General features: G+C 43.3%; 1 protein-coding gene across 2 annotated transcripts in view; it reads right to left on the minus strand.

Annotated features, from left to right (window-relative positions):
- Positions 1 to 13,328, minus strand: part of MAGI3 (membrane associated guanylate kinase, WW and PDZ domain containing 3) — a 309,487-nt gene that overhangs the window by 56,892 nt on the left and 239,267 nt on the right. For both annotated transcript variants that reach the window (XM_063450667.1, XM_063450673.1), the window contains exon 13: positions 2,071 to 2,162. In XM_063450667.1, coding sequence (XP_063306737.1) covers positions 2,071 to 2,162 — 92 coding nt within the window. The remainder of the gene's footprint in view (positions 1 to 2,070; positions 2,163 to 13,328) is intronic.

Here is a 13,328-nt window from a genome sequence, read left to right on the forward strand (position 1 = left end):
CTTGTATATTATATATATATATATATTTAAATATAAATATGACTCAATCATCTGGGGTGGCAAGACATAGCCCCTTACATATTATTGTTTAATATATATATATATATATATATATATATATATATATATGTATATATATATTTATTTTTTCTAATAGAAAATATTGGTTCTTTCAGAGTAAAACATTTAATTATACAGTAAGCATACTCACATGCAGACACAGGCAATCTCACTGACAAGCTCATTGATACACAGCCTCATAGACAATCTCACTGATATACATAAGCTCATTGATATAAATACACAAGCTTACAGATGCACACAAATTGGCTCACTGACAGACAATCTCACTGACACACACAGACAAGCTTATTGGTATGTATATATACACACACACACACACACACACACTTAGTACAGACAAATTCTGACACGCACAAGCTTACTACACACAAGCTCACTCACTAGAAGACACACACACACACACAAACTCACTCACTAGCAGACAAACAGACACACACACACAAGCTCTCTCACTAGCAGACACACACACACACACACAAGCTCTCTCACTAGCAGACACACACACACACACACACACACACAAGCTCTCTCACTAGCAGACACACACACACGCTCTCTCACTAGCAGGCACACACACAGACACACACTCTCTTACTAGCAGGCACACACAGCCAGGTGCTGCGGCCCACCAGGAAATTTCCCGGTATCCCGGTGGGCCAGTCCGGCCCTGTCCAGAGACAAGTGTACACTCGCTGCCACCATTTTTTTTAAAAACATTTTTTTAAAGGAGAGTTGTCACTTTTAATAGTATGTTTACTTATCCCTATAATTAGCAACGTTTGTGAGGTCATTCGACAGTGTTTGCAGATAACACAAAACTATGTAAGAAAACACAGTCTGCACACGAAATGACTTCTCTACAGAGACATTTGGATAAATTGGGGGACTGGGCAGGCAAGTGGCAGCTGAGGTTCAATACAGATAAATGCAAAAGTCATTTTGGAACAGCCACTTAAACATTTAATGGGGTTGAGTTAGGGATAACATTAGATGACAAGGACTTGGGAACAATTATAAGTCACAAACTAGGCAACAGTATGCAATGCCGGTCTGCTGTTGCAAAAGTTAGTAAGGTGCTTTTGTGTATAAAAATGGTTTTGAATCACATAATCCATATATAATTTAGTCTCTTTATAAAACAATAGTAAGGCCCCACCTTGAATATGTAGTGCAATTTTGGGCACCAGTTTGGATATTGCAGAACTAGAAAAAGTGCAGACGCAGTCTACAAAACTAGTAAGGGGAATGGAAAACCGTTATGAGGAAAGGCTAGAAAACAGCATTTGCTTTCTTTAGACAAAGGCGCCTCTGAGGGTATATAGTAGAACTATACAAATATATAGTACAAACCGCTAAACATGTGCTAACCTGGCCGTAATCAGATATATACAACAGACGGAGACTGGAAGAAAACGTTTTTGTTTAGAGTGGAGGAAAGGGTTCTTTACAGTAAGAACAATAAAGATGTGGATTTCTCTGCTTAAAAAGGTTGTGTTATCAGAATCCATTTTTGCATAAACAGTTTATCCAAGGATACAATTGATGTGTATATAAACAGGTTGTTGATGTAAGGATAATGACTGGTAATGGCTACAATTGTTTTTTTTTGCCTTTATAATCAACGTTATAAAATGGGCTCTTCTATTTTGGTTTCCTTTCAAAGATCATTATATATGTTGCACAATTCTGCCATTTAACTTAGTGGAAGAGGAGAAACAACAGTAATGTTTCTGTTCCCACTCTCATTTGCATTGTGTTCCTAGACCGAACTGGATTGTAATGTATTTAATATGAAGGAAAGTGGGTGACCAAGTGAACGAAAAGGTTAACACAAATGATAGGTGAATATCATTCAATGATATCATTTCCACAGAAGTGACAATTCTCCTTTTAAAGACTTAAGAGCTTCAACGTGATCTCCAATAGAATGCTTATAATAAAAAACATTCTCAACTCTAACTTCCTAAAGTAAATGCAAACACTCACTGCCTGGTCAGGCCCATCTCCTCCAAGGACTCTGAATCCAAAGCCAGATTCTTGCTTTCGCAGGAAAACATCCAAGTCTTTTGTGTTGGGAGCTGGAAGAAAAAAAATCAAGACAGAAGGTTTGTGAGACAGGCTGACTCATGAATGTGAGCTAGTTTCAAAGGGATGTAGGGACACACATTCTTATTCTTCATACTGGTGGGGGCAAAGGGATTTTTTTTATTAAGAGCTTGCCAGAATTGGTACCATTTCATTTTTGTAAAATGTGGGTAGAATTACACAGAATTATGCAATATCACTAATCTATGGGACAGGTTTACAAATCTAGACCAATGTGTATTATTGCCTAAAAACAAAAGGAATACTGCATAATATGAATTTAGTCCGCTAACCGATCTCTCCTTTTTTTCTGCAATTATCTTTTTTTTAATGTTAAAAATAACACAAAGTTAGAATAAAGATTAAATTCCCAATTCTCGTGGCTCACCAACAACCCAGGATTTAGGTATTTCCCTGTTTTATTACCATGGAGATAGTGATAAAACCTGGACTGTTGGTGGGTCATGAGGGACTGGTTTGGAAACCACTGGTGCAAACCATAAGGCATCAACACATTAACAAGCAAGAGGGTATGTTAACAAGACATTGTTTCTTCTGATACCGGAGAAACTGACGGAAGCCAAGCACAGAGAGATGGACACAGGTTTCTTCAGGAAGGAAGAGATTCTTTATTGGATCACCGATCGGGACTCAGAGGGACTAGCGTCACCAAAATACAGCAAAGTCTGAGTACTGAATACATAGAGTACATTCCTTATATAGCACTGTAGCTCCTCCCACAATTAACTACACCCACACATACCCTTAACCTATTTAATAAATAGAGTCTAAACTCATCCATCCGGTCTAACCACGTGGCTCATCTGATACAAAGGAGAGGGACGCGTAATTCCAGTTCTTACATTCCTGCACCTGGTCAGTACAGTGATAACAGTATCTTAGCTACGTGTAATTAACTAACTGATACTACAAACACATATACATACATATGCCTTGTGGCAATCTTAGCCTGCTAAACTTGTATTTTACTGGAATTACATCACATTCCCCCCTTTGATGCCTCTGATATTTCACAATTACTTGAGGCATCACTTAACCTTGGTTTGCATATACCTCAGGTTACCATGAACCAGACCAGACTTATCTTATGATGTGAATCTTTTAACACTCATCTTCCTGCATTGGTTCTCCTTGATCTAGAGCCTTATACTTATATATCGCCATTATCTGTGCAGCAGCCTTCCTCTCTGCTATACTTCCTATCAGGCTTTGCACAGACCTAACTACTAAGGGTATAAGACACGGTAGGAGTAGACACAACAGTAAAATCAGTAGGACTCCACCTACCACTGCCTTAAGCCCTCCAAACCACTCATACCAGCTACCAAACCAACTACTTGGATTGTACCCTTTCCATACCTGAGTAGGCACATGCACTAGTTTAACCATATGGCTAGTAAGCTCAGCTATTGCTTGCCCTTCGTCATCTATTTGAAGACAGCAATTGCTCAGGTTAAACTTCCCACATACACCTCCCTCTACTGCCAAAAGGTAATCCAAGGCTAATCTATTTTGGTACACTGCTGTCCTCATCCTGGTATTATGCTTCGCTAGAAGATTGAGTGCTTGTGAGGTCTCATTAGTAATAATCTCAACCACCGCCTGTAATCTTATAATACGGTTGAGCATATAAATTGGGGTTCTATAACCAAAGGTACCATCTTCTGCCCACGTGGCTGGCCCATAATAATCTATGATACGCTGGGGAGGCCATTCATTATCTTCCCAGGTGCCTATCTCTAAGGGTCCCCTTTTCTTCCTATGATTCACATCATACACTTTAACACCTAAAGTCTCACCTGTTTCAATCGGTAACAAGAAGAAGGATGGTTTGAGCATACCCAACACACATGCCCCTTCCCAGTCCTGTGGCAACTCCGAATAGGCTTTCTTACCACAGATCCAGTACAAATTTGCTGGGGCTCTCCAGGTAGATGTGATGGATAAATCAAACCACACATCCTTTAAACTGGCATATCTAGCAAACGGGTTAGATGGTTCTGAGACATTTGAAGCCGACCACCAAGTTGTATTTTTAGTATCATCATCATAAGCTTTTTGCCCTAGACAAGTTAATTCTCCTACAGAAGTATTATACATTATTCCTTTCCTTGCTATGCAAACATAACCTATGATGGAGGTCTTTAATCTCCACTCAGATTTACCTCTAACACTCAAATGATAATCGGCTTGTGTAGATATTAGTTGGTCAACTGCCTCAGAACCGGACATTACCTCCTTTGCTTCCCAAGGCCATTGGTCTCCCATGTTAGTACCTCCACACACATAGCAGTTGGTAACATTAAGACTACCGGCAATACTTTCAGCTAGGTCAATGAACAGGTTTTTAGCGTTATGGGGGATCTTATTATCTATACTCATCTCTTCATAAAAGGAATGGTATACTTGATGAGTCTGGGAGGATACCGTATCAGTCTCTATTCCTATAAACAATAATGTCCCAGGATCTAAACCCGTCCCGTATATCTGAAACCCAAATAAATTTCCATACTTATCTAGGAACTTGTCGGGGTTATTAATAAGTATATGGACTGGGTTGCATTCCATAGACTTACAATAAGGGCTAGTCGGCAACTTAGTCACTATCATGTCTTTATCTACTGTCTGTCCCCAAGTCGCCCACCCCACACAAGACCAATATGGACAAAAGTTATAGTCTTTATTTGGGCATCTAGGACTCACATATTTATTTTTACTACTGGGACAAATATATTTATCATTAGACCCATACGTCCTCTCCCATCTAAGATCCCCACATACATTCCACGGTTTTCTACCACTTGATATCGCCTTACATGCATCAAATAGCAGAACACCCGAAGAATGTACGGATTCTAACACCGTCTTATTAATTAGGGTCCCCTGAGGATCTCCATTCCTGAGAGTCAACCAAATTGTACGAGGTTGATACTCTGGACTGAAGCACTTAGGTTCTCCTACTCCTAAATGGCACACACTATAGTCTATATTTAGGTATCTACATCTTGATACCTCTCCTTTACATTCGTATTGTGAATGCCAAATTAGGGTTTGGGAAATATGGTTACCTGTTCTCATAGTCTTAATGCATACCTCACAGCTAGGAGTTTCGGTACCTCTACCTTCCTGAATATAAAAACACATATAAATAAACACAATCAAAAGCACATCTTTCGCCGTCATCCTCAGTCTTCGTCCGTGCGATGGAACCTCAGCTTCCAGGATGTGAGGGCTGCAGGGAATGGAGTTCTGCTCGTCTTCACAGGTGTCCCTTCGAGACTTTCCTGGCTTATACACTATGTGTTGGTAAGCGGACAAGCTTTATTATGGCCTTCTCACTCACACCTGTAACAATAAAATTTGTAATCCACAATAATTCCTCGTTACTCCGACTGAGTAGTGCGTTTCAACCGGATCTTGCAGGGATTCTCTGGATCTGCTGTAATTTGCCAAGAATCGACTGCTGCTGGTTTAACCCTGGAGTGATGTATCCACGGAGTTACTTCGGCTACTTTTATCGCTGTAGGGGTAGACAAAAGAACAACATAAGGACCTCTCCACTTGGGCCCTAACGGTACATTATTCCACTCTTTAATCCACACTTGGTCTCCTGGATGATAACTATGAACAGGGGGATAAATATTCACAGGTAATCTATCTTGTACCCATTTCTGTACCTCCTCCATAGTCTTACCCAACTCTACAACCTGCTGCCGGGTAATTCCTTCTCCCAACTGACTCAAGTCCCCCCTTAAGTTACCAAGTACGGGAGGTGGTCGCCCATACATGATTTCAAAAGGAGAGAGGCCCATCCTTCTGGTAGGGGTACTGCGGATTCGCAATAAAGCTATGGGTAAGAGAACGTTCCACTTAAGTTGGGTTTCCTGACACATTTTAGCCAACTGGTTCTTTATAGTTCTATTCATTCTCTCTACCTTACCAGAACTCTGGGGTCTATATGCAGTATGAAGCCTCCACTTTATACCAAGCATATGAGTCAGTTGTTGTAGGCACTGATGAACAAAAGCTGGACCATTGTCCGATCCTATAGAACAGGGTAGTCCATATCGGGGTATTATTTCTCGTAGCAGGAATCTTACAACTTCTCCTGCTTTCTCTGTACGAGTAGGACATGCTTCTACCCAGCCTGAATAGGTGCACACAATTACCAACAGGTAACGATGTCCACCCGATTTAGGCATTACTGTAAAGTCTATTTGTAGATCGGACATGGGGAGTCCCCCCATAAACTGGACTCCTGGTGGCTTTACTGGTCCTTGTCTTGCATTATTCTTAGCACACGTTACACATCTGCGTACAATGGCCTGAGTCAAGTTGGACAATCTTGGTATGTAGAAATGTTTCCTGAGAGATTCTTCAGTACTGTCTCTCCCAGAATGTGTCCCGTTGTGATAATTTTGGACAATTTCTACCGCTAGTGATGCTGGTATGACTATTCTTCCATCTTCTAGCTGATACCACTTGTTCTCCAAATACTTTCCCGGTTCAGTCTTTAACCACTCCTCTTCTTGAGCTGTATAAACTGGAGTCCATTGGGACAGTGGAGTTGGTATAAGAGCAGCTATATGCCCCACATACTCCTGTCTTCCTGATTCAGCAGCACGCTTAGCTGCACTATCTGCCATCCGATTTCCCTTGGTTACATCACCATCTCCTCTCAGATGCGCTCGACAATGTATGATACCGACTTCTTTCGGCTCCCACACTGCTTCCAATAGTTGTAGGATTTCAGCTGCGTACTTGATTTCTTTGCCTTCTGAATTCAGTAGTCCTCTTTCTTTATACAAAGCTCCGTGGGCATGAGTGGTTAAAAACGCATACTTAGAGTCCGTATAGATATTTACTCTTAAACCTTCAGCCAATTGTAACGCTCGTGTTAGTGCTATTAATTCTGCCTTTTGTGCTGATGTTCCTTTCGCCAGTGGCCGAGCTTCTATCACCTTGTCTATTGTTGTCACTGCATATCCTGCATAGCGGATCCCTTCTTTCACATAACTACTGCCGTCGGTGTAATATTGAACATCGGGGTTCTGGATGGGAAAATCACGAAGATCTGGTCTACTTGAAAATACTTCATCCATTACTTCCAAACAATCATGTTGACTTTCAGTAGGTTGCGGCAAAAGGGTAGCTGGATTTAAGGTGTTTACAGTCTCTAAATGCACTCTTGGGTTTTCACACAACATTGCTTGATACTTGGTCATACGGCTGTTACTAAACCAATGATTTCCTTTGTAATCCAACAACGTCTGTACTGCATGTGGGACTCGTACATAAAGTTCTTGACCCAGAGTGAGTTTATCGGCTTCAGCTACTAGCAGGGCGGCTGCAGCTACGGCTCTTAGACAAGGTGGAAGTCCGCTGGCCACTGCATCCAGTTGCTTAGACATGTAGGCAACAGGTCTTTGCCATGATCCCAAGTACTGTGTCAATACTCCCACAGCCATTCTTCTTTGCTCGTGTACATATAAGTAGAATGGTCGTGTGTGATCAGGTAGACCTAATGCTGGGGCACTCATCAAAGCCTTCTTCACATCTTCAAATGCCGTTTGCTGTTCTTGGGTCCATAAGAAGGGGTCGTGCTCTGTACCTTTGATGGCTGCGTACAGAGGTTTTGCCAGTATCGCATAGCTGGGAATCCATATCCTACAGAAGCCTGCTGCCCCCAAGAATTCTCGCACTTGTCTTCTATTCTTGGGTATTGGTATTTGGCAGACAGCTTCTTTTCTCTCTGGCCCCATAATCCTTTGACCTTCAGAGATATGGAATCCCAGATACTTGACAGTTGGCAAACACAACTGAGCCTTCTTCCTGGACACCTTGTATCCTGCCTTCCAGAGAATATGTAGTAGATCGTGCGTTGCTTGCTGACATTTTTCTTTTGTAACTGCTGCTATCAACAAGTCATCTACATATTGTAACAATACACATTCTCCTGGGATAGACTCGAAATCCAGTAGATCTTGACTTAGAGCTGAACCAAATAGGGTAGGTGAATTTTTAAACCCTTGGGGCAGTCTTGTCCAAGTCATTTGGCGTTTTGAGCCCGTTACAGCGTTCTCCCATTGGAAAGCGAAAATACATTGGCTTTCTGCGGCAATTCGGAGGCAAAAGAAGGCATCTTTGAGATCTAAGACTGTGAAGTAAGTAGCCCCGCCCGGAATTAAAGCAAGCAGGTTATATGGATTGGGTACAACTGGATGTATGCTAACAACCGCATCATTGACTGCTCTTAAGTCCTGTACAGGTCGATACTCATCTGTACCGGGCTTTTGAACAGGCAGCAATGGGGTGTTCCAGGGGGAAGTACAGAATTTTAGGATACCATACCGTATGAACTTATCCAGATAGGATTGGATGTTCTTCTTAGCCTTCTGCGGAATGTGATATTGTCTTAGGCTCACTGGATAAACCCCATGTTTCAGTTCAATTTTTATTGGTGGAATATTGCGGGCCAGTCCTGGTGGGTTGTTCTCTGCCCAAACTCCTGGTATGTTAAACAATGTCTCATCACTCCTAGGGTTTTGGCTAGTCAACACTGTATAAAGTCGCCACTCTTCTTCCTTTGGTACGGATAAAGTCATAATACCTGAAGGTCCATTAAACTTTAAGGATGTTGTTCCATTTGGTAGGAACGTAATCTGCGCTTGTAATTTTGATAGCATATCACGTCCCAGCAATTGGACTGGACATTCAGGCATATAAAGGAATTGGTGTTTTACTACGTGGCCTCCCAATGTACAGAGTCGACTTTTAAGAACCGGTTTTTCAGCACTTCTTCCAGTTGCTCCTATCACAGTAATAGTCCTTCCAGATGGAGGAGCAACTAGATTAGTCACCACTGAATGTTCAGCACCAGTGTCGATCATGAACGCACTCCTTTTCCCCCCTATTGATACATCGACCATAGGCTCCGCTCGACCAAGGGGGATGGAGCCCGGTCGGTATCAATAGTCCTCCATGACAGTGTCAGCCAATCCTACAAAGTCCCTACCTTCTCTATCGCGGGACCTTTGCGCTGCTGGAATATACCTGTCTTCCCTAACACTTCCTCTGTTCCCATTACTCCCTCTATAACCATTACTCCCTCCGGGGCCTCCTCTACCTCTCGCTCTACCTCTAAAGTTTCCGTAGCCTGCCCTGGGTTGGTCTCTCTCGTACTGCTCTCTTTGCGGACATTCGTTCCTCCAATGCCCTTCTTCCTTGCAATACGCGCATTGATCCCTACTCAAAGGCTCCCTACTCCATCTATTATTGCCTCTATCTGGGCCCCGTTTATCTACGCCTGCGATCGCTACCGCTAGCATATCAGCCTTTTTACGCATCTTGCGCTCTTCCTCTTTCTTACTTTCTGTATCCCTGTTCATATAGACCTTATTTGCTACCTCCATTAGTTGGGTGATGGACATACCTGCAAACCCTTCTAACTTTTGTAGCTTGCGCTTAATATCTCCGTATGCTTGGCTGACAAAGGCGGAGTTAACCATTCGGGAATTGTCTGCGTCTTCCGGATTAAAGGGGGTATACAAGCGGTATGCCTCCAATAATCGGTCATAAAAGACACTGGGCGCTTCATCGCTTTTCTGGATCACCTCAACTGTCTTCGACATGTTAATGGCTTTCTTTCCTCCGGCTTTCATGCCAGCAATTATAGCGTCTCTATAGGCCCTGAGTTGAACCATATCAGCACCATTTACGTTCCAATCGGGATCGGTGTTGGGATAGTGTGTCGCGGCCCATGCTGCTGGATTGGCTTGGTTCAAAGCACGGGCTCTATCCTCTAATGCTTTAATGGCTGCTTGATTTATTCTTGTCCTTTCCTCATTGTTAAATAAAGTCATTAGTAACTGCTGGCAATCAGCCCATGTCGGATTATGCGTCTGTACTATTGAGGTGAACAGATCAGTCATAGCTTGTGGTTTCTCAGTATACGAGGAATTATGGGTCTTCCAGTTTAAAAGATCGGTTGTGGTAAATGGGACATATACGAAGACTGGGTCAGCGTGTGCCATTTGACCTGCGGCATCGATATAAGCTGACCCGGGATTCAGACGAAGAGGCATCTGATAGTGCTTTAATTGTTGGGCACCAGTCAACTGTCGGGTTTGGATGGGGCTACGTAGAGAGGCGTCAGTCATGGGTTCCGGTCGGGGAGAGATAGGGTATGGGGATGTGGGAGGTCGGTTTTGGGAAAAGGTCGTAAATAAAACACTTCGAGCCGAGCTAGATGAAGCTTGACCGGAAGTCTGAAGTGGCGCCAAATCAGGATATTCGTTTCTAATGGGGGTGGATTCTGGTTCCGGAAGGGGAGATTTAGTACGAGGGGGGGTGGATCCTGTACTGGAGGAGGAAGCGGAAGTGGATGAGGGTAATGAGGGGAGGGGTGCAGGACTTCCTGCGTTTGCGTCACTTCTTCTTAACGGAAAGTAAGGGGGCGGCAAAGGGATCTCGGACTCAGGGGGCGTGTCCAAAATGGGCCTAACACCAGTCCTAGTGGACGAGCAAGTCCTAGCTACCATGAGGCGACACTGCTCCTCGTGGCATGTCTGGAGCCATTTTGGCGAGTCATTTACGGCCTGTCTCCAACAGTCAATATAAGGAAACTGGCCGTAAAGTTCAGGCCTACCCGATACAGCCACGTGTAAGCGCTGTACCAGAGTTGGATCCAAACTGCCACGTGGCGGCCATGCCGCAACCAAAGTAGGCCACTCCCTAGTACACAAAGTGACCAAACGTACAGGAGACATCTTTACCCCAAAATCACAAACTTTGAATCCCTTTTTAAAATTCTTAACCATACATCCTAAGGGATCCGGAATCGTTGACTGCGACGCACCCATACTTAACAATGGAACGTCGTCGACAACGAATACTATACACGCGTACTATTCAACAGTCACACCCGTTTCCTCTGGCAACAGCACCACGTGGTACGGTTACCAAGTGAAACGTACACAATAACAATAAACACTCAGGGAATTCCCGTACACACACAGCTGTTACACCAGTCACTATATAATCAATATTATGCCCTTTGGCGTAACTATACAGTCACCCACGCTATAATTCTCTATATACGAATTACCCGTCTATAACACACCCCAGTAACATCGTCTTTTACAAATAGCGGTTACAGTACGGTTAGCATAGGTCAAAGCACAAGTTAAGGTCACAATACAATTATTAGTGGTTATGGTGTTAAACATGCAATGGACGACAATGATTAGTACTTATTATATAATGTCAGTAAATATACAGGGTTATGGTACCGTGCACTATAATACAGCAACACACTATTAACACTCTCGCTAGACGGCTGAGCTCGCGCTATCTAACAAGATATACACTTTACTAAAACAATCGTTAACACATTTACAATTCCCAACTAAACTATTGGCCAGTACCTTGAATGGACTACCTAAAACTATATACACCCGTTTTGGTTAGCCACACTGCCCAATCACCACATATATAGCGAGCTAGAGAACCGAATTTACACAGGCGCCTCTTAGTCGCACTATCAAAAGTCTAGTGGGTTCCAAATTTACACGCCTTCCCACTTAGCCCAGATAGGATGAGAACTAGCGAACCGAATTTACACAGGCGCCGCTTAGTCTCCCGGTCCCTCCGACCTAGCGAACGTAATATACACCCTAGAACGCTAGTCTAGACAAGACACCGGTGTCCGGCTAGGGCTATTTACACCAGGACCCCGCCTGACTAACCAAATCAAACGGTCTGACTAAAGAGCGTTCGATCGAGCGGTGCGCCTTCGCTCCTTCCCTCCGACAGAGGGGGCAGATACACAGATTCAAAACCCCTTTGGGCCTACCGCACAATCGGTATACCCCTAGTGGGTCCTGCCGTCTAAAACAGCAGTTGTCTTACCTCCTCGTTCCTGAACCTGAGTTCACACTCATCGACGGGGACACCCCAGCACTTCTCACGTAGAGGCCGATGATCTCCTGGACAACAGACCAGTGGCGCCGAGACGAAGGGAGGTCCACGCAGAAGTTCAGGGGTGCAGCCGTAGAGAACGTGGGCAAAGATAGACCGTCTCACGCCTCTGCCTCTCAGCTACCGTTGAACGATGAGCTTCCCGGCCAACGCACCAAATGATACCGGAGAAACTGACGGAAGCCAAGCACAGAGAGATGGACACAGGTTTCTTCAGGAAGGAAGAGATTCTTTATTGGATCACCGATCGGGACTCAGAGGGACTAGCGTCACCAAAATACAGCAAAGTCTGAGTACTGAATACATAGAGTACATTCCTTATATAGCACTGTAGCTCCTCCCACAATTAACTACACCCACACATACCCTTAACCTATTTAATAAATAGAGTCTAAACTCATCCATCCGGTCTAACCACGTGGCTCATCTGATACAAAGGAGAGGGACGCGTAATTCCAGTTCTTACATTCCTGCACCTGGTCAGTACAGTGATAACAGTATCTTAGCTACGTGTAATTAACTAACTGATACTACAAACACATATACATACATATGCCTTGTGGCAATCTTAGCCTGCTAAACTTGTATTTTACTGGAATTACATCACACTTCTTTTCTATGATCTTCAAGCCTAAGACGTTAGTAACTTATGTTACATTAAAGGGAATCTGTAATGGCTTAACTGGCCCTCTGCAGTTTAATGAAATAGGTGGGTATTACACTTTAGTAACACCTACCTCTGATCCACCTCCTCCCACTATCTATGTTGTTTTGCCCTGCTTGGGGACACTTTGTTGCCAGCTTGCCGGCGTCTGAAAGGAGTGACTCCATGTCACTCCGTTCCTGTACTCTCTAGCTGGCGCTATCACCGCTGGCTAGGGAGCCACCATAGCAGAGGCTATGGGTGGAACGCATAGGGATGTCCTGTGGAAGGTCTCTTATCCCCTCCCTGGCTTTTAGTTCCCCAGCATTCAGTGTCTGCCAAGAGTCAGATGGGAGAAAAAATATATATATTTTTAAAATCATTTTCTCTCAATCTATACACTTGCTACTAAAACTTTGGGAACAATATAGATGGAATTGTATGTGGTTTTAAAAGAACTAAAGTTACAGGTTCTTTTTAAGGACAAGATGGTGATGGATTTTTTTTTAACTTTGTG

This window comes from Pelobates fuscus, chromosome 1 (assembly GCF_036172605.1).
Source record: "Pelobates fuscus isolate aPelFus1 chromosome 1, aPelFus1.pri, whole genome shotgun sequence".
Taxonomy (NCBI): Eukaryota; Metazoa; Chordata; class Amphibia; order Anura; family Pelobatidae; genus Pelobates; species Pelobates fuscus.